Here is a 25,919-nt window from a genome sequence, read left to right as displayed (position 1 = left end):
GGCTGAGGTCAGGGGCACTTTGAAGTCTGGCTGTGCGAATATGTGCTCTACATCAGCATTTTGATCAAGAGTGCCCCCTTATGGACACCTTTGTGAACTGATGTGCCTCCTTTCCTTGCGTAGTCCTGAAGTATACTTTTCCATAGCTGCGCTTGTGGGCCGGTATGCCACGATTCAGAGCACGAGCCCTTCAAGCAGGAGGCGCAAGCAATGGTGCATCCAGCAGCAAGAACGTCTGGCATCCCCGCTCACCCGCCATGTCATAATCTTACGTGTTGGCTTGGTAGCGTTATGTATTCATACATCCGAAGGGTTTTCACAGCCTGTTCTTACTGTTCCACATTTTCACTGACTCGCATGCTCACTCAAAGCAGGAAAGCCAACCCCCGCATCTTCAAAGAATAAAGAAACCGGGGACTTTCAGTGCAATTTTTCGGAGAATTTTTATATCCAAACAAACCTCAATCACAGGTTCTCAACTTCCCGGGAAAATAACAGCGCCTGAAAATGGACAGGAGCGACATTAGCAAGGACAAAAAAAAAGCATCTACTACACAAACCTTCTCATTCCTGGGGCGTCCGTCGCGCAAGCAGCGCAAAACCAACAGACGCATCCGGCTAATGACGTAGCTGCGCTCCTTTTTAAAAACCAAGTCAAAGATTTGCATCTGGAACATGGGGATTTTGAGAGTGTGGGGCTGTACACTTTCCAGTTCATGTTTGAAAAGAAAGGGAAAAAACACAAATCGATGAAATATCCCATGCATAAAAAACAGAGTGGTACATTAAGAAATTTTCATCTATACAGCTGGTGGCTTATGAAAGAAAAGCGTTCATTTTTTTAATAAGAAGGCACTGAGCAGATACTGGCACCATGAAAAAGAATGACCTCACTGTACAGTCAATAAAATTCACATTCACAAAAGGCAGGTAACATAAATCAATAAAATCACCACGAAAACCCCCTTTCTCTTCATTAAATAACTACGTGACTTAGAAAAAAAATCAATATAAAAATGACATCTTACAATTTTTGAATTTTGCCAAATAAGATTAAACATTCCTTTGGAAACAGAAATTTATATTTTACATGTAATATGGCTCTCCACATTCCATATACTATAGTCTAACGCATTAAATATCTTCATATTTAAATGGTTCTATAGTCAGATAAAAAAAAAGTTCACTTTAGAATAAAATAAAAAGCACAAATACAAAGTACACGTAAGTGGTTTGACGGTGAAAAACATTTCAATAAACACATTTTCACTTCATAAAATCCTTCTTGTATAAAGTCAATAATATAATATAGGTTTCCAGTGCTTTGGGAGAAAAATAAAATGACAATATATTTCAAAGCAGAACAAACACATTTCATTACTATTTAATTATTTTTTTTTTTACAATTCCTTGATGATGTGTTTACAGTGTGCCCACTAGACCAAACAATCCAACCAGACCCACGGGTACACAGCAAGATTTTCAGAATGCTACACAAATGAACGGCTATCCGGTGTTGTAGTCAGTGATCGGCACAAACTGCCAGTCAGCCCACTGTGCTCGCTAAACCGTCCACGTGCATGACCCTTATCTCTGGGACATGCTAACGGCCCATGCTAATGGCCCACAGTAATGGCCCATGCTAACGGCCCGTGCTAACTGCCTATGTTAACGGTCCATGCTAACGGCCTATGCTAAAGGCCCGTGCTAACTGCCTATGTTAACGGTCCATGCTAACGGCCTATGCTAAAGGCATAACGACCAACGCTAATGGCCAATGCTAACAGCCCATGCTAACGGACACACCATCCTCTCTCTTCCACACTCATCGTAGTTCATTTGAGCAGTGGCTTACAACCTGCCCGGCAATTTGTTGTCTATTTGTGTATTTTTTTGGAGGGCGCTCCACTCCTGGGGGTTCTGACCTGAGTGTTTTCTGACAGACTTTCAGTGAAACGTGGAGTGCTGACCAAATGAATGACATAAAGAGGTTCTTGGCCTGCCACAGTCCACGGCGGTAAGTGGTATGACGTCTCAGGCCACTACACGATGGCCTCCCTAACCCTACATACATAACCAAGAAGAAAAGCTGCCATGCCATCTTCTCTGTTGTTCTCGTTTGACCTCTACATCCTGGACCTTGACCTCCGCGAGGCGCATTTGTTTGAAATCCGCGCTACAGGCATTGGGGAATTTTGGGCAGGTTGTAGTTCCTGCGACGACCTGAGGGAGGCGCACTCTGTGAGAGCCGGAAGGCATCGACAGGGGCTAGTGGACTTGGGGTGACGGCGAGGGTGAGCGTGAGTACGAAAGCCTGCGGGTTGGTGCGTTTGTGTGTGTTTGGCTGCATGTCGAGAAGACGGAGAGAGAGTGAGAGAGTAAGAGAGACAGACAGACAGGGACAGTATTTGTTGTCTGTGTGCATGTGTGTATTGGGCATGGGTGTGTGGCACATGTCAGTATTCTTGGGACTGGGGATGGGGTATTGGGTCTTACGTTATACAGGTATCCAATGACTTACTGTATAACATATTACACGATATGACACCATTTAACTAAGCCTTTATAGTGGCAGTGCAATTGATTTGTTTTGGTTCTTGTCGCACACATGGTAAAATATATCTACTATGGCAGACGTCTGATTTTATTAAGGCTCTTATGGGAGATAAGTACTTGATAGGACGTAAGGCGACGGATGACTATTTAAATCTTTCTGGATGTGTTTATTGTGTGCTTTGTACTGCATGCCAAGGCACATATGAGAGAGGTCACAGTGTGTCCATGACATGTGGGTATGTGTGTGTGCGGGACCAGATTCCGTGTGAGTGCATATAGTGTTCTTGTGTGCGTGTGTTAGAGTGTGTGTGTGCGTATCACAGGATGTCCGAGTCCTCCATGCTGAAGCTGCTCCGCCGACTGCTGTCCACCGACGTCTCGGGGGACAGGGTGGACAGCAGCGGGTCCCCCACGCCCAGGGGTGACAGCTCGTCCATCAGCAGGAAGCCCAGCTCGCCCTTCTTGCCGGCGCCGCATGGCGGAGGGTAGTTGAGGCTGCCGTCGCATGCGTCCAGCGAAGGGGCGAAGTCGAAGTGCTGGGGACCAGCCATGGGCGGGTATTGCAGCGAGGGTGGCTGGGCCGGGCCGTGGCCAGGCATTTGGGGCAGCTGGCGGGCTGCAGGGGGCAGTGGGTGCTGGTGGAGTACCTCCTCTGGGCTGCCCTCCTGCTTCACGTAGGAGCCCAGGAGCTCGGCCCCACCCATGCCTGAAGGTGAGTTGCTGGGAAGCCCATGGAGCCGGGCCTGCATCTCCAGCTCCTGGGAGATAGATGAAGAAGGAGGAATGTCATTGGCTGTTAGCATTGCCCCTCAACCAATCAGAAAGAGTCACAGGAAAATGGTGATTCTGGTGGTTTAATTTGTGCTTCAGCCCTGCATGGCTTGTTTTCTTTGACGTTATGGTAACCATTTTGATTATACTCCAAAAACAATATTATATGACAAGGACCTGAAATGACACAAATGTACCCAAAGCTAGGTGCAAATGAAAGGGCACTGCTCATTGGCTGACAGTGCGATCCCCACCACCTTGATACGACCCCTCGCTCACACACCACGAACCTGAATGCGCAGCCACAGCTGCTTGTTGGCTACCTCCATGCGCTTGAAGTTGTTCTCCACCTCACGGCTTCTCTGGATGTCCTTCTGCATGCGCTTGATGTACTCCACCGACGCTCTCAGGATGGTGCCCTTGTTCCAGCGCACATCCCTGGGGGGGGGCAGCAGGTTAGACATGAACCGGGGCCCATGTCTCTATGACATGTCAGGCAAAGGTTTCAGGTTCCACACTCCCAACCAACTTGCATAATGTTCACTTTAACTCTTCCTGTGTTGTTTCCATACTCAAACTGCACCATGTGACCACGGCTCTAGCAGGAGAACCTACTCAGGTTGTAACTGAAGGGCCAACAGCACCAACATTAAGGTTAAAGGGTAACTTACAAGTCATTTGTCTTGGGGATCATGGTTCCCAGCTCTTTGATGCGGTCATTGATGTTGAACCTTCGTCTTCTTTCGACTGCAAAGCAGAGGAGATGGCAATGTCACCCAATGGCTACTGGGCTGTGCCCTATACTCGCCGAGACTATGACAGAAGCCACGGGGCATGTAAACACAGTTATAAGCATCTCGTGCAGCAGCCAGCACCTGGCAGCTTCCCTCTGCACACGGTAACCGTGTAACATGCAGATTCTGGGGTGTCTCGCCAACATGGCACTAACAGCGTGCTGCACCTGGATTACCCGACAGCTGTCAAAGGCAAATGCGCCCTCGTTACACCGCTGTCAGCACAGTCCCTCAGGTTAACAGCATGTTGGGGGCCGTAAACCTGGCTACGCTCCAGCGCATTGGGAGGCGGCTTTAAGTGGGATGAGGTCATCCGGATGAGGAAATGCAGACTCACTCAGGTTGTGGTTGTCCTTCTTCTGTCTCTCCTTGACCAGAGCACGAGCTTCGTCATCTGCAGCAAAGGAAAGAGACGTCGGTCAGTGTCCGGCGCGCCCTGTGCACACTGCCAACTCCTGAGAGCTGCAGTGGGTCTCAGTTTCATTGGGGCATCAGTCATTGCAGCACACCGATACAGTCACCAGGCCCACCCCCAGACTGCACTACAGCCAGACCAGCATTCTTAAAAACGACAGTTTTTTTTTTTTAGTGGCACCTGGCCACTAAACCCTGCTTCAACGGGGAAGGGGAGGCACTTACAATACAGCTTTTGTCAGTGTTCTGTGTTTCTGAGGGGTTGCTCTTACTTGGCTGCAGGATACATGGGGCTAAGGCGGGCCGCTTAGGACCAGGTCACCAGTTTGTTCGAAGTGTTGACAAACATGAGCCAGTGGGACACAAACTGATGATCTAACATGATTTATCCCAAACATGAACATTATCCCTGGCTAAGCTGTACCAAGCCTAATGTATAACTAGCCCATTCAGGCAGTTTTGTGCCACAGCCCACAGATGTATGGCGGTACACTGGGCTAGCTTACCCGACATTTCTCTCTTGATAGCCAGGTTGGCGGGGCAGGAGTTACTGGTCATGGTGATGGCCGGCCCAGTCATGCCTGGGCCCGTGTACACGTCCAGGTGGCTGCTGGACAGAGGCAGCTGTGGCAAGGACAGAAAGACAGGGACAAAGAGAGACAGGTACAGGGAGATGGGGAGAGAGAGACGCAGTCAAGCGCCTGCAGCCAATCAGACTTTTGGCAAACAGTTTAAATCTTTACCAGGCTGCTGCTCACAGACGGCTGACGAGAACCTTCTGCAACTTAAACGCTAACAAAATGTCATTCTGTGTTTCTTCTGAGAAATCTCACCAAGGTGTCCTTGGAGCAGGGAGCTGAACGGCGTTGCCGCCATGACCGTAATCTGAGCAGGGTGCACAACGTGCTACAGCGTCAGGCAGCACTTTGGTGAAGTATCTCCGTCAAAAGTAAGCAGATACACGCTGTGCTACATCTTTATCGTTGGCAGGGAGCTTCTCAAAGATGATAACGTGCAGATAAAGCGAACCGTCAAACAGAACTAGCTCGCGGAGGAATGATTGACTATCGGGTCATCTCTTATCACCGCCATTTATTGCTTTATTCCTGCCGTATCTTGTACTCTATCTCAGTGCGTCAGTATAACTGTGCAGTGGTATACAGGTTCCTAATGAGCCTTGACGGATAGGTAGCCATTCAGATACAGATAATGTATCATGTAGGCTCCCGAATCGAGGCCTGGCCTCTCGCAGCCGAGGTGACAGGCGAACCGGGTCGGTATTAATCAATGTCAGGATCACGGCGCACATTCATTGGCCAGTCGGACTGGAGTCCGGGGGGGGGGGGCGGGCAGCGGATCCCCCATGCTGGCACCTGTGCAGCACTGGCAAGGGGAAAAGGTGTTACCTGCCCTGTCGCTGGTGAAAAGCATGGAGCGAGAGGTGTGTAAAGATTAACAACCTGCACTGTCAGCGAGCTGGGATGTTTTTTAAGGTGTGTGTATGTGTGTGTGGGGGGGTGTCTCATGCCTTCCTGCACGGTGTGGAGCAGCCAAGCATGCTGCTATGGGGGGGGTGGGGGGGGGGGGGGGGGGGGGGCAAAAGCATGCGAATGTTGGAGTTACAGGTGCAATTCGGAGAGAGACCTCAGACAGCAATTGAGACAGCCGGTGTTTCCTACACAAGAGGGTACCAGACATATGTGAGAATTCTGCAGGAACTGTGAGAAGGTCCTGATTAAGGAACAGCGCATCTGAAGGCTTCGCGAGAAAAAAAAACAATGCTTTTAGATTCTCAGAGCTATTTGCACCATTTAAGATTTGAATCAATTTTAATCTCTTGCTGCACACGTACGCTGATATCATTCATGAAGCTAATCTCAGCATAAAGAAAGAAAGCTTCCATATAAAGACACAGATGTCAGTTTATAAAAACATAAAACTCCTTGACCAGGATGTTAACGGCATTCCCAGCGTGCCTGAGAGCAGCTTCCGAGAGTCCTGCATCAGCAGAAGCGCGTTCAATGGGCTAACCGCGGCTAACCGCTAACGAGCGACAATCAATACCGGAGTAACTACCAGTTGTGTAAACAAAACAGCTCTGTATCTAAGAATGAACACCAAAAGGCGGGAGACGCAGTAAGGATTCTGTCCGTAAATTCCACTGCACCAGTTCCCAGGAATGTGCCAGTGAGAGAACTGGCAAACTCAGCAGAAAGTCGCGAAGGTGACAAATCACCGCAGAGTAACATCACAGCAGCATCTCTCAGTCACCTAGGACGGTGCTAAAAAGCCCCCCAGGTAAATCTCACTGCTCATGCAGGTTAGCATGCCGGGTGGCAGGGTGAAAGAGCAGCCCACAAGGGGAATCAAAGACGTGTCTTGTGCCCTGCAGCTGCGGCCCCTTCGGCAATTTTTAAATGCTCTTACCAGCTGTATCCTCTCCCCATCGATTACCTCCACAATAGCATACGTCTTCCCTGCTTCCTTCATCCTGGTCAGACTCTGGACACGTCTGCAGCTCTCCCTGCGTGACGCCGGTGTCCCCCTCCACTAAGATACTGTCCCCGAGACTTCTAGAGCCTGCCCTCTTCTACTGTCCCTCAGCAAAAAAAAAAAGTGATCTTTCCCCTGCCTGGACTTTCAGCCTGTTCTTTCCCTCCCATTTGCAGCCCCCTTTCAAACAAATGTCTTGTAAACAAGTTGAACTCTAACTGGATGTGGCTTAATTGTTAATTCGCAGCAGTTACTTTGAATAACCTGGAGCAAAGTACTGAGATTATTCCTTGAAACGGAGCTCTAAAACGATTATTTTGCCAATGGACTTTTTTGGCTTTACACGCCGCAGCATGGTTTTATATTTTGTGTATGGGGCAGTGCTACATCTTCTTGGCAGCTTCACGCCAATAACTTAACGTGACCTTTAAAGAGAGAGGCGCCCTCCCCATGTACAGCAAGAACATTAGGGCATATCACAGACGAGCCACGGGCCCGAAACACTCTCCTGATTCGCAACGTCTCAGCAAAACACCACACTCTTACGCTTCAGGGTGGAAAACAGCCGTATGGATTTTGGCAAAGTCTTTTTATGGAAGAGAACAGGGCGTCCCTTTGTCCACGGCCACTTTCACAAAGACTGAGTTCAGCTACATATCGGGGGCCCATCGTCTGAGTCACGAACGGGCCTCATTGGCTCTTGTTAGAGGGAGAGATGTTGACCGGCGATTTCTCCTTTTCACAAGGAAAACAATCCAAAAAAGATGCCAGGGTGGGCGTCCCCAGTGCCTAGCGCATTCGCTGTACTTACGGTGTTAGGCATCTGGACCACGGGGTCAGCGAATGCTTGCATGTCATCATAACTCGACTGCAGGCTAATGATGTCATCGATCACGTCATCCATCTGCTCAAAGACAAAAAAGGTTGGACAAGTTTACAGTGTTCCTACTAAAATAAACCATGTTTCACAGGAAGGATTTAAATACGGACACAGTATCACTGTTCTGCAATGTCTCTGGTACATATGAAACATAAACCTACGGGCACAGGCTGAAACTTGTGCGCTGCAACAGCCTGTTAATAAAACGTCAGGCCAACTCATCATCCTGTAAAATGTAGCCGTCAGGCAGATCTGTATACCTGCTAGCTTATTACTTTAGCCTGCAGGCCGTAGCATTCTGCCAGGTTTATAAGGTCGGCCGGCTAGCCAACATGCAGATTGTAGCATTCTTCCAGGTTCATAAGGGCTGTGTCTGAATTCAGGGGCTGCATCTTTCATAGAATGTGGTCTATGAAGGTAGAGACTGGGACGGTCTGGCCTACGAATAATTTCCTTTTTAAATGATTTTTAAAGGGTCACCAGCTGTTCCCACCTTACACTTGAGTTACGAAGCGCCGCTCCTATCGCCTACCCGGAACACACCCACTTTACCTCTGTGCAATGAATCTTGGGATATGTTAGGCTGAGATGGATCCATTGGGTGCATCCGTCACAGAGCAGAAAAAGAAGGATGCATTTCTAGACGACATTTGAAGGAGTCTTTGTAATGGGACAGCCTTCTTGCATTGCTGTGACGCATTCAGTCTTTAAATGCAGCCTCATTGGGATGCAGCCACTGAATTCGGACACAGCCATGGTCTGCCTGCCAGCCTTGCGCATTAGCTTGCAGCTCAGCGCATTCTACCGGGTTCATAAGGTCAGCCTGCTAGCCCTGTACTTTAGCCGGCAGACTGTAGCATTCTACCAGGTTCATAAAGTCAGCCTGCTAGCCCTGTACTTTAGCCTGCAGACTGTAGCATTCTACCAGGTTCATAATGTCAGCCTGCTAGCCCTGGGCTTTAGCCGGCAGACTGTAGCATTCTACCGGGTTCATAAAGTCAGCCTGCTAGCCCTGTACTATAGCCGGCAGACTGTAGCATTTTGCCAGGTTCATAATGTCAGCCTGCTAGCCCTGTGCTTTAGCCGGCAGACTGTAGCATTCTGCCAGGTTCATAATGTCAGTCTGCTAGCCCTGAGCTTCAGCCTGCAGACTGTAGCACTCTGCCAGGTTCATAATGTCAGCCTGCTAGCCCTGAGCTTCAGCCTGCAGACTGTAGCACTCTGCCAGGTTCATAATGTCAGCCTGTTAGCCCTGAGCTTCAGCCTGCAGACTGTAGCATTCCGCCAGGTTCATAATGTCAGCCTGTTAGCCCTGAGCTTCAGCCTGCAGACTGTCGCATTCCGCCAGGTTCATAAGGTCTGCCTGCTAGCCCTGGGCTTTAGCAGAGTGTAGCATTCCGCCAGGTTCATAATGTCAGCCTGCTAGCCCTGGGCTTTAGCAGAGTGTAGCATGCTGACTGCTCTGGATCATGTCCCTGCACTCTGGGCACAGACAGGCTTCACCCACACTACAGCCTGCCACAGACAGAGACCAGCAGAGACCAAAGTCTGCATTGTTAAGTGCACGCCGTAACTCTTTAAACTCTAATTACACTGTCACAGCCATAATTGGGCAGTTAAACTGCAATGAGAATGAAGTTAACACCTTCAACCTTTGGGCTGGCTCTGGCCCAGGGTCAAAGGCGGGGGAAAGGGTCTGAGCAGGTCAACGGGATGCGGGCAGCGGCCTGGCTGAGCGAACACTTCGCTGTTTGTTTATAGCACCTTTTACAGCCCATGGTGTGTGTCGTTTACAATCCGTGAGTAATATACCATGTGTCAACTCTCAAAGTAACCTGCATAAGCGATGGTTTGGTTCTGAAAGGACCAACAAGGATAATGACTGTTTACTCTTGCTCAGCCATATAAAGTGAAATGGTGACCTCAGCACACTTGCAGTGTGTTTATTGTGCATTTTCACGCATGAGTGGGCTGCTTTAAAGCAGGGCTATCAGGAGTCCGGAGGCCCATTTGCAGGTGTTGAGTCAGAGAGACAGCGTGGGGACTCCACAAGTGAAGGTGCACATGTATGATGGCGACCCATGCAACCGAGATGAAGTCCTACACATCGCCCCCTAGTGGCAGGAAGGTATTACATGTGCCTGTTATGGACAGGTACCTCGTTCTCGTGGCTGGAGCTGATGTTCAGCATGGCCATGGGGCTGTTGGGCATGCTGTTGCCCGCCGAGCTGATGAGCTGTTCAGTGCGCAGGCGGGGAGAAGGCAAGGGAGGTGGGACGGCCTGCCGGCCAGGGGGCGGGGCCGGAGGCGAGGGCTGCACCCCCGCCACAGCCTGCACCACCTGCTTGGTGGCTAAGGTGGTGGACAGGTATTCTTTGACTTGCTGCCGCTGGGACTGGCGAATGTGGTAGTCTGTGGGGTTCTCCAGATGCGTCTGGACCTGCCGGGGGGTGGAGGGGGGACAACAGCATTACTCAGTCAGAGGGCAGCCGAAGCACTTTCTGGAAGCTGCTCAACTGAAACCTGAAAATTCGTTATATATAAAAATAGTGACAGCAACAATTTCCGTCAAAATGTCAGTATAATCAGTCCCCAGTTCTTGGTTAATTTTGTGATCACGCAGTAGTAGGTAGGGGTTCCTAGGCTGAAACCCCGTAGTCTGAAGAGCAGCTGGCATGGCCCTGGCGAATGACATGGCTGGGTGGAACTGGGTCTGCGCCCTAAGTCATGTGACACAGCTTGACGGACAGACGTGATGTGGCTAAGGGCGGGGCTTGCGCAACTGACTTACCCACTGAGGGATAGTCAGTGGTTATAGGAAAAACACAGGAAAACACAGGAAATCTTCAGGAAACACATTCATATAGTATATTCATTCTCATTTCTTAAAATTTTAAACAAAACAAAACAATATTGTAACCTTTCGCAGCTGCATGTGGGCACCGTCCCCATCCTTACATACGTTTTGTTTGTACACACGCTATGTGACAAGTGGCTTTGGGCAGCGTAACCCCACCCCCTCCCCCCCCAGGAAAGACACTCATCCTCATGTGACCACAACAGGAACTCCATCTTATTCACAGAATCTCTGTAATCCCCTGAAAAACATAAACTGTACTGCCCACACACCCAAAGCCACGTGTTGAAGTGAGAGACACTACATCATCTCCTCCTGTCCTTAATTACCGCACGTTTAATAAGCTGATCGTGGCCTTTTCCGAGAATCACTCAGTGGATGCAGGGTTAAAGAGATGTTAGCGCCCCACTTGTGTCCTCGTGAGGTCAGACGCAGAAACACGTGCTGCATCCACACCGGGGCGACCAGATCGGTGCATTTTTTAAAAGACGGCTTTAACCCCTTCTAGAGCGCGCCGCCTACAGCTCTCCGATAAGAACATTCCAGAAGCGCCTACAGAATCAGGTCGGAATGCTGCCTCCGCCTGCCTTTGTCTCGGGTCACAGATATATCGGCTGTCCCTCACTTCCGAGCCTGCTTGTTGTCCCACCACATTCCTCCCCTACGTTACGCACCAGTCCCTGGCTCCTTCCGTCTGCCTCTCTCAGACGACCCGCCTCAGAAGCACGTGGGGATCCAGCTGGCCTGAGCGACATTCCCAAGGTTTACCTTTGCAGCTGCACTGCTATATTAGGGGATTAATGCCACATCTGGGCCCCCTATAGTCCAGCACCCGGGGGGCCCCCCCAACCCCACATGGCCCCGTGAGCACCAGCTCTGTCTCGGTGTTCTGGTTGGTTCTGTGCTGTTCAGGTAAGGTAGGGAAGCAGAGCAATTGAGCAAGAGACTCTCATGCATGATGAACGGGAATCAGACGGGTCATAAGAAATCAGAACATAAGAAATTTACAAATGAGAGGCCATTCGGCCCATCGCGCTCGTTTACTAGTCGCTCAGAGTTGTTTAAATCTTATCTAGCTCTGATTTAAAGGAACCCAGGGTTTTAGTTTGCACTACACTAGCAGGAAGTCTATTCCATACTCTAACTACATGCTGTGTAAAGAAGTGCTTCCTCAAATTCATTTTAAAATGTTCTCCCGCTAATTTCTACTTATGGCCACGAGTTCTAGTATTTAAACTAATATTGAAGTAGCCATTTGGCTGAACAGCATCCAAACCTGTTAGAATCTTATATACCTGGATCATGTCCCCCCTTAGTCTCCTTTGCTCGAGACTAAACAGATGCAGCTCAGCTAACCTCTCCTCATAAGACATTCCTCTAAAACCAGGAATCATTCTCGTCGCCCTACGTTGCACCTTTTCCAAGGCAGCGATGTCCTTCCTAAGGTATGGTGACCAAACCTGCACACAATATTCTAGGTGGGATCATCTCTGGGTGTCGGCTGTGACCGTGGGCGGTTTGTTCCGCGCTTCATCCCTGAACCGAAGCCCCTCCCCCACGGCAGCGTGCCCAGTCACGTTCCTCGCATGCTACCAACTCTGATGTTCGGGTCATGCCCACGGGCCGATTCCACCAACCATGTGCGAGTTCCGAGTCCTGCCCTCAACCCCTCCCGGCCACTCACCATGAGCACCTCCATGGGCACCTGCATAGGCGGCTGGTAGTGGGCGGGCGCATTGATGGCGGGCGTGGTCGGCAGGGGTGGCCGGCTTTGCATGCACTGTAGAGCCTGCTGCTGCTGCTGCTGCTGCTGCCGCTCCCGGCGCTCCTCCTGCTGCAGCTGGTCACGCATGAGCTGCAGGCGCAGGCCTATCCGTGACGCCATTGCGGGGGGGCGCGGGGGGCGGGCCGCCAGGGAGGAGCAGTCCAGCCCAAAAGGTGTGGTCACTATGGGGAGGTCAGGCAGAGGTCAGGGCGTGAGAAACAATAACACACCATGTAGCCCCCCCGACACCCCACTGGAAGATGGATGGATGGATGGATGGATGGATGGATGGATACAACATTATCACATTAAAAAATGATGTAGCTCAGCCTGGCATAGGCTCCAGACCCCACGACACCCCACTGGAAGATGGATGGATGGATGGATGGATAGATGGATGGATGGATACAACATTATCACATTAAAAAATGATGTAGCCCAGCCTGGCATAGGCTCCAGACCCCACGACACCCCACTGGAAGATGGATGGATGGATGGATGGATAGATGGATGGATGGATGGATACAACATTATCACATTAAAAAATTATGTAGCTCAGCCTGGCATAGGCTCCAGACCCCAACACCCCACTGGAAGATGGACAGATGTAAACACACATTATCATGTTAAGAGAGAACAACACCTTCAGTAACACCCTCATTAAATGCCATTTGTGTGCCATTTGTGTGGTAACTATTCCCATTACAGTTCCTTTAACGCTCAGCTGTGGCCCTTATTTCTCTTTAGCCCAGTGGTGGTGAAAGAGTGTAAAAATAAAAACAAAAATTTTCCAAATGTCATGTGAGGGTCATGCTCTGCGGTAATTTACTCTCATGTGAGTGGCATTTACGAACAAAACCCCCCCACCACCACCCACCCTTCTTTGCACCCCACCCCACCCCCCCCCAAAGCCACAGACAGGCTGGGGAGTCCCCATAGCGAGTGGTTCCCCTTTCTGACACCACAGCGGAGTAAAGGCTGTGATTCCGCCGGTGCCTGCAAGCGATGGAGGGGCAGTAATAAGGAGCGACAGCGAGTGCCGCTGTGCTTGAGGTCGGCCTTCTTCCGTACAAGTGCTACGGACGCCAGCCGGCCGCGCAGAACAGCTCATTGTCCGGGGGGTACAATAAGGAAGCCAGCTCCTATTGAAACGCCCGTGCCCCCACCCCCGGGAGAACACTGCTGGCTGCCGTGGCCCCTCACACAGCTCGCTTTGTGGCACCCCTTACTCAGGGACACTCTTGGGCTTTGTCACCAGGCTGAGCCGTGGCAGCCAATGGGAGGAACCGGAGCCGGCACCATTCAAGTGGCCAGTACGACGAGCCGAAGCTGATTGGCTGCCAGCAAGACAGCCAATGAAACGAGCCAACACTGGGACCACATTACCCATAATAATAATAACAATAATGGCAGTAATGACAAATTATATCAGCAGCAATGATATGGTGCTGCTGGACTGCTGTACCCTTGATAGATTTTTTTCAGGATTCCATTTCTGTTGGGTGGAGTGGTGGCTCCGAGGTTAGCGATCTGTTTTAGCAACTGGAACGTTGCTGGTTCAAATCCCGTGAATACCCAGAGTGATTGTACTCAGTTGGGCCCTTGAACAAGGCCCTTAACCTGCCATTGCTTCATCCTGGGTATGATGCTAACCTACATCCAGCCCTGTAAGGAGGTCCTCCAACTTACAGGGAAAAACCTGGGGTTTCGTGGAAGGACTGGTGCTCCAGCCACTGGAAAATTATTGGCTGCACTCAGGTTCCAATCCCTGAGGTGGTTTGTTGTGCGGTGGATGTGGCGATGCACGGTACTCAGTACATGCTCCTTACCTGTACTGTGTACGTTTTAATTTGTTTGCACCATGCCTACATGCCACCACGCACTTTCTTTTGTGCTACATGTATGTTTGTCTGGGTCGGTGCCTCATCCTGAGTTATTCCCTGCCTTGTGCCTGCTGCTGCTGGGACAGGCGCCGGACTCCCTGCAACCTGAGTATGGAAAATGGATGGATGGTATTTTTTTTCTGTGCTCTGCGTACCTTGGTGCTGTAAGCACCAGTGTTTCCCCCTGGGATCAATAAAGTTAATCTAATCTAATGAAATAGCCGAGTAAAATCTCACGCTGTGTCGGTGGGTGTGCATTACACCTAAGCAGCCAAGCAGTGGTGGTCGCAGGCTGCCGTTCCAGAACATGAATGCAAGAGCATGCTGCTGCCCCGCTCCACAGGCATGCCTTCCTGCCCGCCACAATACAGCACTGCACTGGGCCCATGCCCGTGGCTCCCTGACAGCTTCCAAAAAAGGGTGCGGGGGTGGTATTTATAAACCCTGACAAATAATCCTGAGGCTGCGCAGGGTGTTTATCTAAACTCCACATTAGATCACAGGGGTAGGAATTCTCGCCTGACACTCGAAGGCCTCTGGGTGCCAGCAGAACCTAGGGAAGACAGCTGATTGGATGTCCACCTGAGGTGTCCCACCCACCCCGCAACCAGGGAAGACAGCCAATTGGATGTCCACCTGAGGAGTCCCACCCACCACGCAACCAGCGAAGACAGCTGATTGGATGTCCACCTGAGGTGTCCCACCCACCCCGCAACCAGGGAAGACAGCCGATTGGATGTCCACCCGAGGAGTCCCACCCACCCCGCAACCAGGGAAGACAGCCGATTGGATGTCCACCCGAGGAGTCCCACCCACCCTGCAACCAGGGAAGACAGCCGATTGGATGTCCACCTGAGGAGCACCGTCCCCCCCGCTGCCAGACTGTCTCCATGCCGCCCGGTTTTAAATGTCCGGCATGCGCTGGGGCAAACGCATGATTATTATGCACAAAGCCTCCATTGTCGGTGCAGTCCGTGACGTCACGTCACCTTAGGATCAAAGATGGAAAAGCCGCCTAGATATTCTTTTTGCCCAGGAAAGTCATGCTGAGAGAAGAGGTCAGTGCAGTGGAGCCAAAGGTGAACGAGGGCGCTGTGCATGGACAGTGATGCACAAGTGACCGCTCAGCCCCAACGCCTCACCAAATTGTGGGTGATCTGCCACAGAGAGCAGAGAGGTGTTTTCATGTGAGCCAGCAACATGTCATGAAACCTCAGCAGATTCAGCCTTCAGAGAGCTGGACCCACAGGTACAGCGTCAATGTAGGTAAAACCCAGGTGACGAGTAACAGGCTCAGGCACACGGGTCGGTCTCAAAATAACAATGGGTATTACAATTATTAAAAATGCCTTTGCGAAAAGTAACCTCTATTAATCTAGCAGGGATCGAGGCGGCTTCACAGCGTGTCAGCAGAATCTTGCGGTCAGACGTCAGGAAATTCCTCTCTGTACCGGAAAAGACAACAACAATCCAAAATGTGCGACCTGAAACTCATGTGACCACCAGAGGGGAAGCTGGACAAGCGAAGTGCTCTGACTTATCGTACCATCAGTGTCTGTCAGAGCAGCTTATCCGGAAACCTCCACCAGGTGAGTCGCACGCAGGGTCCCGTGTCTGATTCAGGGCGTGGATAACCATGCCCTGTAAAGACGGTACGCTTCAAAGCCGAAATGAAGCACCCAGATATACCAGCACTGGGCCATTAGCACATTAGCTTTGGTTCTCCTTGATAACTCTTTACTTACACTCTCTTCTTTAACTAAAGCTGCATCGCAATTTGATTTTAGGGACTTTATGCAGAAATCTGAGTAAATATCACTGTTAAGGCATTAACACTTTTAGCAGGAGAATGCCATCATTCGCCTCACAGCCAAGCTCAGTCCATCGGGAGGCCTGCTAACACGTGCTATGAAACATCAGTGGGGTCCCGTGCTCCTGTCGGATCCATGGCTGGGGCAATGCCCACGCATGTGTGCCTCTCCTGGACAGAACTGTGCGTCTGCCAGCTGAAGGTCCCTGGATCCAGAAACACGGCTGGAAGAGCGATCATATCACCACTGGACACCCGAGCCACGTATGAAGATGTAAGAATTCCTATAAATATCTGCAAACTGAAGCATCATGATCAGATGGCTGAAATACACGCCAGTCACATCTCATTAAACTGGTAAAATAAATAAATAAACAATTTTTATGTACTTTGCTGCATTTGCTAATCGTTTTGTAGTGATGCATTCATCTCATATCAAGGGTTCCTGGTCAGTATCATGGTGGGCTGGAGCCCATCCCAGACAACACAGGGCACCGTAACTATAGCCAAGTTAGATATATATTTTTCCCCCTTATCATTCCTTGTTTCACATTTTGTTTGCTGGATTCCATTCCAGCTAATGGTTTAAAAGTTTAACTGATAAACATCACTAGCCGTACTGCAGGACATGGACTAGATAATTTCAGAAATGTCGTCACGATACACTGAGAGCTCAGCCAATGAAATGCAAGCTGCAGACAATCAAAAAGTTACAACTTATTTTATTAATTTTCTTGTTTTTTTACTTCAAAAATAATTTTTAATATTCAGCACACTAATATGTCACTGTGACCCCAGATGCAGTTTTGGAACATGGATAGATGGATATTAAAATAGTGCAACTCATTTTGCAGGAAAAAAATATATATTGAAATTTGTAATTGGATACACCTACTATGTTGTTATACGGTTGTCAGGGCATTAAATCAGGTGTTGTTTTTGTCACAGAGCCATCTCAGTGCTCAATAATACTCATTTTATTTACTTCCACAACAGATATGGTACTGACATCGGACACCCCAAACCAGTTGGCCCCACCCACAATGCCAGCTGGACACTAGTCCACAGCAGACAGGTAACCGTCGCAACTTGACCCCGCAGAGTGTGCTGGGATGAGTCGTAATAAGGGACCCAGCAACAAAAACCAGAAATGGCAGTCAGTACATGGGAAGGAAGACCAACCCAAACAAGACCCTGACATGATTGGTGCAGACCTTTGACAAACGGGCGCGATCAGTGCAGACTTCCAGCGAACCACTGTGACCAGGCTTGACCTCAAGCTGACTGACTGGACTGTTGTAGACCTCCCGGCTAACCAATGTTACCAGTGCAGACCTCTGGCTAACTGACTCAACCAGAGCAAACCTCTGGCTAAACAGAGTGTCCAGTGCAGACCTCTGGCAAACGAAAGTGGCCGGTGCAGACCTCTGGGTAACCGACACAACCAGTGCAGACATCCAGCTAAATTTACACGATTGGTGCAGACCTCCAGCTAACTGACATGATCGGTGCAGACCTCCAGTTAACTGATATGATTGGTACAGACCCTAGTCTAACTGGTGCAGATCTCTGGCTAAGTGAAGTGACCAGTGCAAACCTTTGGCTAACCAACGTGACTGGTGCAGACCTCTGGCTAAGCAACCTGACGACAAGGACCCATGAACGACAACTTCGGAAATGACAATCGCACCGATAAAGACCTACGAAGTGGACATCAGAAAGAGTCAAAGAAGCACAGAGGCTTTTCTTGAAGAGCGCAGAGTTGGTTGGGATGTGGTTACCACGCTTATTCTTTGCATTTTGAAACCACAAGAATTAGATTTCTTAAAAGACCAAGGTCACGGTGAATTCAATGAACACCTACATGAAGCCTTACTACGTGCATCTGCACTCATACAGGTGTGCACAGTGGTACGGGGGGTGGCTTGAGCCTGCCCCCGCGCAGATGGGCAGGTTGCAAGCGATCATGGGGTGGGAATGATTGCGGTAGGCAGCGGACCCCAGATCACCACTCGGAGGGAGGGAGTGCCAGGCACGGCGTACCGGGGATTAAAATAACTCCACGCTTTCTGTTCCCCTTCTCAGGAACGCCCCGTTCCACTACACAGTGTGCAGTGTGTGGGGGAGTGCCAAGGTGTGGGAGGGGGGGGGGGGAGGTACTCAATCCGAGAGAGGCTAGGTGTGATCTAATGACATGGGCTGGATATTTTTGGGTTCCTTTCAAAGAGCAGTGGCGGCTCTCGGTGTGTAGGTCACACCCCCTTCCCCGCAAGCTCTGCTTGGAGTGACATCACATTAGGTTCCTTCCTCTTCTTCACTTCGACAGCTGCATCCTGTCATGCAGGAAGCCGGTGAATGGCAGCCGCCTGCCCCTCCGCAGTGAAGGGCCACTGGTCATATTGGTCTGCATGCTGCTACACTGACCAACTGGCCTGGAGTTCTTCCAGGTCATTCAAAGGGCCCCCAGCAGAGCAGACCTAGGCCTGCAGGGATCATTGTGGAAGCTTCCATTTGCCATGGATTTCTTTGAAACTGGTCTAAAGTGTCGTCAGAAACAACAAAAAAAATATTGTGCGGCCAAATTCGAAACCAGCAGAACTAAGAAATCTCTCGGCATTACGCAATTGTCCGGCGCGCAACAAACGGCGGCCGCTCAGAAAAGACGCCGCTCTGCTTTTTACTATCTGGGAAACGACTTAACGTAGAGACCTGACTGGTGGATTAAAAGATATCAGAAGGAGCATTCGGGACTCAGAGATAAATGTCTGGGACTGGCTCCGTTCGCTGGGCTTCCAGACTGAGAGGAGCCCCTCCATTGGCCCCGTTAGGCTGGCCTTTTGCTCGCCTGCTGTTCGCTGCAGCGCAAACGATAGCCATGGCAACAGAAAATGGCTAGTCACATGGGGGAAGTGTCGGGGCTCCGCCCTTGCCAGCCAAGTCGCCGCTGTTCGTGCGAAAATCCGATTATCTTAAATGAGTGAGACCAGCTGGTGACTTCATTATTTACTAGCGTGTTAAGTACTCAGGCAGATGTTTGTGATTGTTTAGCAAAATAATAAGCTGTGTTTACCCAGGCATCCATGTCTGCCCATTACCGTATAATTGATTTCATTCCTACCATATTAGCAAGTAATACAAAAGCAGCTGAAATTAAAAATGACGAAAGTGTGAGCGCTAATTACGTGCCACTGTGACTATGTCCCTCGCCGGGATTTGCCTCATTTGTATGTTGCTTTGGACAAAGGCATCTGCTAAATAAAGTAAATGCAACATTAACAGAGCGGGGAGGGGGTGTGGGGCGGCAGGGTTGCCAATTCTCACGCATCCAGTGAGACACTGGCTTTCTGACTTCCACACTCACGGAAGCAATCTTATAATAAACTATATTATTCCATTATAAACCTAAAATTAGCTAAATCAAAAGTGTTTCGGCGTAGTCTGCAAATCTCATGCCACCCAGCTGACCCTGGGATGGCCTGCTCTGTGGTTTGCACCTCAGGCCCCCGCTTGCGGCAGGAAAACGGGGTGGCATCTATAGCCGACCACAGTGGCACCCCCCACTAATTCAGCAGGGCCTCGGAGGACCCCGGCCTGCAAGGCTACTGATGTGCAGACCTTCACAGGGGGCCAGGGAACAGTGGCACCTGCAGGCCCTGCCAATTGGATCATCATTTTAACAGCAGTCAATTTGTTCCTGATTTATTCCTTGTTACATGTATAAGGAAAATGTGTGAATTTGAGTTATATGGGATCTATAAAGCTAGCTAGCAGCAGGCAGGCGGTGTGAGGGGCTTGCAGCTGTGCACACGGCCCTCTCAAAGGCGTGTTCTCCACCACTGACATTCTTTATTTGTTTAGCTCGTAGATAGTTGGGAACAATCGCCGTTTTGTACAGAAGTGTCCCGAAAGCGATCTGGGTGTCCACCACACGCTGGTCTCGTCTATCTCCAGGAGCTACAGATACACACGCACAGAACCGGAACCGGCAGTGGTGACCGGGGCCCAAAAGAATTGACATTACAGAGGACTACAGTGTCGGGTATACAGTATAACTTCAGCTGCATGGATGACTCATTATACATTGCTGTGTAGTATTAGCTTTCAATAATCATATATACATTATGGAAAACATTCCTACAGCAACAACAATACTGACAACACCCTTACACACTTAACAATACGCTGGACCAGTCATGGTAAAACAGCCTCTATCTAGGACACTGGAATCTCTGCACCACAACAGAGGTGGCCATTTTCAGTCAGGGCTATTTTTTGATGGCGCAGTGAGAATGAAAGCAGGCACAGAGGAGCATCAGAAAGCACACAGTGGCCGGCACAGTGCTGGGCTCCCACATCCCGACAGAACCTCTCAAAACCGCCGAAATAAAATAAGTTAGCTAAGCTAATGCGTCCTCTGGGCTAATACAAACGGATCAGAAAAAAACGTTCAGATTAGACTTCGGAATCCAAACGGGTCTTTTACCAAAGTCATAGAGCAGAGGCGTACAGCCCGACATATAGCCAGCAGCTAGTACTGAATAATGTGTGTATTCATGACTCCACAGAGGCAGATGATGCGCCAGAATTTAGGATCTAGCTAAAGATATCTTGGCACCAAAGTGTGCGACACAAGGACACCTATAACCTTAAAAAAAAAAAAAAAAAACACACCTCAAAATCCCATCGTCCATGACACTTTATGTTGGGCTGAATGCCCCCATTGTCACATCTCCCCTGATGAATGAAGGTCATTAATCATTGTTCAGAGTTCGTTCTCAAAATATCCCACTGGACCCTGAACACATGGCCATTTCATGAGGGGCCACTATGCAATTTGCAACTGAAAAAAAAACCTCTAATCATATTTGAATGACTAATTCCGAATTTCTCCTAATATTGCAAAATGGAAAAAAGGCAAGACCTTCGAAAATACCGAGAGTCTGCAGTGTGTTTTTCCATGAGCTGGGATTTCATAACACGGCCTACATGACAACAGCAAGTTCCCTAATGTAGTGCAGACAGAAGAAAATCTAGCCTAGTTTCCCTGATGATGCCACACTTTCGTTGGCCTGCATCTACAAACAAACAGACCTGAAGGGCAATCTACCTCGCAGGGAAGACACCAAAAACAAACAAAAGGCTGATCTTGAAACGAACCAGCCATTAACAGCATGTTCCATAACCCTCTCAACTATTTCTCTGGAAGTGGGAACTGTTTACTTAACCCTTACATTTTGAATGTATTGACAGGATACAATAGCAGACTTTACTATTTTTCCCTAAAAAAGATCTGTAAGGTGACAAGGTGACATGCTTTCAGCAAAGTCCAAGCGTTTGCAGTAACCTCTTTGATAGTTGACTCTATAATACTGGCTCTACAGGAGTGTCCTTAACTATACAAATGGCTGCCCGGTTTATTTAACAACAGGGAGCAACAGAAGCGCTGACAGTCCACCCCTATCCAAACAAAACCGGCGGCCTATATTTGTTTAATAACTATCCTTGACTCAGGCTAACTAGTTAAGAAAGAGCACAGATCTTCATAAGACCTCAAAGTCAACAAATATCCATTGACTGACCATTGATGAGTGCGATGCATGTATTTCAAAAGATAAATAAGCAGCTATGTTTCATTTCATTTTTACTTACATTTTGTTCCCAAGTGAAGTCCACAACTCGGCATACCAAGCCTAGTCAACGGGTTGAGCTGCTATTCTCAGCAACCAAGAAACACCAAGAAAGGCCCCTTAGCAGTAGGTCATCAGCTTGGAGGGAGCACAATTTATCTGCAATATACCACCAATGGTGAGAAAACCCCATACATCATTAACCCCCGCCCCCCCCGAAATTGCGGACCAGAAGCACAGACCAACCCTCATGACCCGAAATCACTTCAGAGTCACAGGGAAGACCTCAGTCACGGACTGCTCTGATGACTATGCTACTTCTGGACTGAGTACTTCCTCTTGGTTGAGCAGAAGTGTCGTCATTCCTTCAGGTCATTGACAAGGAGCCAATGGTCCATCAGACCCTCGCTAAACCCGAACCAGGGCCACTGATGCCCAAGGGCCAGGGCTGTGTAGTATGTTTGACCAATGAATGAATTGCTTAGGTGGATCCCAAAACATACATTCCCTGCTACATGGATATGCACATGGGGTGCTTCTGTGGGACTCTGGACAGTTTTAGGGAAGCTGCCTTATATGAACTCAAAGATATAAAAGAAATGTAGGTCTTGCTTTACTGATAGTCTAAAGACAGTTGGATGCCCCATAGTCTGGGCCATATGATATAAGATGTCTAACAGCATGAGACACCCTCTATCAGATAGAAAGAAATGTAAGATGTATGGAGAGCCAGGGCAGGGCCGAGTCAGGCGACAGTGATTAGCGGTAATTATTGAGCTCGTCTGCTCTCATTCCCAGAAGCTACCGTAAGAATGTTGCTTTTGCCAAAAATAACCAAACTTGAGACATGCAGAAGACTTGCTAAAGTGCCCATCGTGGTTCCTTCCATCCTGTTTCACCGACCAATAAAACGACAGCTTTATTCCTGAACATTTCCTGAGCCCTGCTGCTACGGACCCGCTACCTTCCAATCCCGAAGCATGTGATTCCGTTCACTATGCCCACCGAATGTAGAACAGCTAAAGGCATCGCAGTGTGATGTCTATAAACATATAGCCATGTGTCCCCGGGCACAGTCAGGGTAAAGGTCGAGAAAAGTACTTGATCGATGCAGGCCAAGCAAAAAAAAATAAAATAAAAACACAGAAGATGGCTGACAGGTGGTCAGGTGGTGCTGGCCACCTCCCACCTCCATGGAGAATTCATAATATAAGGAGGGGCTCAGCATGAAGCCCAACTACCTCACACGCACACTATTGATTTAATTAAAAAACCCCAAAACATTTCATCTTCCTTCTCTCTGTTTCATCGTCAATGACATTTCATGTCAACAAACGTGGCTCCTCCAACTGAAAGGTCCAGTTGAAGACAGTTCGACGGTGAACTAAAATTGCACTTTAATCTATGCTTTTTAATTAAGAGCTGAAGTGGAACAGAAACCTTGATAGTCAGCATTTTGTTTGGTCCAGGGTTGACATTCACCACTATATCATTTACTGTATATGGCTACTGACTCATCCTACCAGATCACAAGATAAAAGGAGAACATCGCTGAGATGTTTCTTGTCTCGTGTCTAAAGCCCATGTACACCGAAAGGCAAACCAAGAAAACGGATCCCAAAATGTCCCACCAATCTTGGGTGTTTTATCCCAAATTTGTCCAAAATCACCATTCGTGCTACACTCACTAGGCGCCACGCCTGATATGTTGGCCAAAGAAGCAGGAACCCAGACACCCAGCAGTCATGCTAAGATGGTTGTGTTATGTATATGTCCATCTGCTGACCGTTTCCCTCTGGACATTTAAGAAGGTCCCAGCCACAGACAAACCACATCAGAGTGTACTTCTCCTAAATGAAACAGAGATACTGACCAGTTTTGATATAGATAAGCGTGAATCAAAAGAAGCTTGCCTCTCGGGGTTATGAAAGTCTACGGTCTCCATGACGCTGTGTCATGCCGCCACAGGCCAGGAATTTTCTCATTCTCGCCAACTTCCTACAGGCCGGATCAGTGCCGGTAAACCCATGAGGTGACATAAGCGGGAGCCTAGGGTGTCATCTTCTCAGGGGGCAACTCGGTGGCACCCAGTAAGCTTTACCAGCGGCGTCCGGTGGTGGGGTGGGGCTGGTGGTGCGGCTTTCCGGGGGAAGCCACATGGGTTGGCTTTGACTGGTCCTGGGGTGGATATGGCAGATACGGCACTCTTCAGCTACAACAGGTGTTTGTTATTGAAACTCTCAAGTGTTCCTCCTCGGGGCAAATCCATCAAGTGCGATTGGATCGTGTTTAGAGGAGCAATATTGCGCCAGTAGACTCCCTCAGTTATATGAGCAAAAGTAGATTAAAACAAGTTACGCCTAATTTCTTTGTTAATGGATTTAGCGAAAGAATAAAGACAACATTACCAAGCTTGCGAAGAATTTGGAGAGCATCATAAACCGTTACTGTAGGGGTAATTGTGAGAGTCCATAACTAAATAGCCAACGGGGTTAAACACACTTTAGTGTGTCAGTGACTGCACATTCATTAAGGATTAGGTTCTTCATATGGAGCAGTTCTGACACGCATCCCTTCTGAGACACCTCCACGCTCCTTCTCCTCCATCCGAGCCAGGAGGCTCGCTTTGAAGGCATGTGTTTGGTCGTCTGGATAGCCTCTGTCAATCCACTAAATAAGTAGCAGCAGACCAACTCTGCAGACGGAGCAGCCAGTACTGCAGCTAGCTGTTCTCTGTCTGCTTCAGCTGCCCACTGCGATGGGCGAGTGTCAGTTCCACGGCACACACATGCGCATGCGGGGTGAGTCAAAGCACTGTTTATCTTTTAGCTATGTACATAGTTTCTTGACTTAATCATCACTTCCTCAAAGCAGCATGCAGCCACATACACACACCTATGTAAGCAAGTATTACAAGGTGTGTATTATATGCAAGACATCTGCCATCTTACAATGCACTCTTGTATTCAGACATAGTTTTAATAAGTGCGTTTAAAACAATGATGTATTTCCATATTATCTTGGCATGGTCCAGGCTCTGAAACAAGTTCCCTTTTCTCCAGCTTGAACAGCTACAATCCGCTGCCCATGTAGGAGGCTCTACTCCTGTGAGAGAGATGCTGACATGCTTTTGAGAACAGCCCCTGAAGAACGGCACAGACGCGGGCTGGATTCCCCCCCCGCCGTACAGGCGAGGCGCCTGTCGTTTACGCAATGGGACTTTATCCGGGGAGAGGAAATCCACGGCGAATGACGTCTGAGTTTGCCGGCCTGAGGTTTCGGGGCTGTTTCTGGGTTAGGTGGTGACAGTGGTAGTGAAGAGACTCAGCTAGAGCGTTTCGCTGCGTGTTCTACCCTCTGGGAGTGTATCTCACTGGCCACAATTAAATCATAAAAAGGGATTAGCATTATTAGCAGGCGGGGCACCCGCAGATGCATGCTGCAAACCAGCCGTGCTGCATTCTTCTGCAGAGGAACCACGGATGCAGGTGTGAGTGTGGCCAGGTGCCAGGCATCTGGGGACAGGTTCAGGGATCGGATACGCCGGGCTACACCCCCCAGGAACCATGCCCCATGGGGTCAAGTGGGGCGACCTGTAGCAGCACCCTCGGACGCCCACTCTGTCAACGGGGCCCGACCAGGCAGACAGTGACCACATTTAGCCAGAAAGTTCGCACAGGAAGTTAACTTACTGTCTTTACACTGGCTCCACAGCACCAGCAGCTCGTTAATATCCTAAAACTGATCAACACTAGTCATTCGCTTAAGTAATAGTGCTGGCGCATGGCCCAGCCATATCTACTTTCGCATTTGCTACATTTAAAATACCTCCGATTAATGCACTTGTCTAGATTCATGCTCTTTTCCACAATGATATATCGTGCCAAATTAAGAAAACATATTCGGACTTGTTTAGTTGCCGTGAGAATGCTGTTTAATATCAGCGCAAGCGCGGCAGTGTCACTGCAGATGAGTGCCACTGTGGCCTGCAGCACTGCTAATCCTGTATGAAGAGTGTCCTGACAGTTCCTGTTCACATTTATGGCAACGTAGACCTCGGCGGGGGCAT

General features: G+C 49.2%; 1 protein-coding gene across 2 annotated transcripts in view; it reads right to left on the bottom strand.

Annotated features, from left to right (window-relative positions):
• Positions 1 to 424: 424 nt before the first annotated feature.
• The window catches only part of tfeb (transcription factor EB), a 31,158-nt gene continuing 5,663 nt past the window's right edge, over positions 425 to 25,919 (bottom strand). The window contains exons 1-9 of one of the 2 annotated variants that reach the window (XM_049023793.1): positions 21,873 to 21,987; positions 12,450 to 12,712; positions 10,067 to 10,348; positions 7,840 to 7,932; positions 5,042 to 5,159; positions 4,459 to 4,515; positions 3,999 to 4,074; positions 3,618 to 3,765; positions 425 to 3,314 (exon numbers count right to left, since the gene is read on the bottom strand). In XM_049023793.1, the coding sequence (XP_048879750.1) occupies positions 2,874 to 3,314; positions 3,618 to 3,765; positions 3,999 to 4,074; positions 4,459 to 4,515; positions 5,042 to 5,159; positions 7,840 to 7,932; positions 10,067 to 10,348; positions 12,450 to 12,712; positions 21,873 to 21,906 (1,512 nt within the window). In that variant the 5' untranslated portion in view covers positions 21,907 to 21,987 and the 3' untranslated portion in view covers positions 425 to 2,873. Of the gene's footprint in view, positions 3,315 to 3,617; positions 3,766 to 3,998; positions 4,075 to 4,458; positions 4,516 to 5,041; positions 5,160 to 7,839; positions 7,933 to 10,066; positions 10,349 to 12,449; positions 12,713 to 21,872; positions 21,988 to 25,919 lie in introns of those variants that run through there. The other variant, XM_049023794.1, reaches the window with a different exon arrangement.

The sequence above is a fragment of the Brienomyrus brachyistius genome, chromosome 8 (assembly GCF_023856365.1).
Source record: "Brienomyrus brachyistius isolate T26 chromosome 8, BBRACH_0.4, whole genome shotgun sequence".
In the NCBI taxonomy this organism is placed as follows: Eukaryota; Metazoa; Chordata; class Actinopteri; order Osteoglossiformes; family Mormyridae; genus Brienomyrus; species Brienomyrus brachyistius.
Note: the sequence above shows the minus strand (reverse complement) of the source record. Positions and strands in the feature narration are given on the sequence as shown.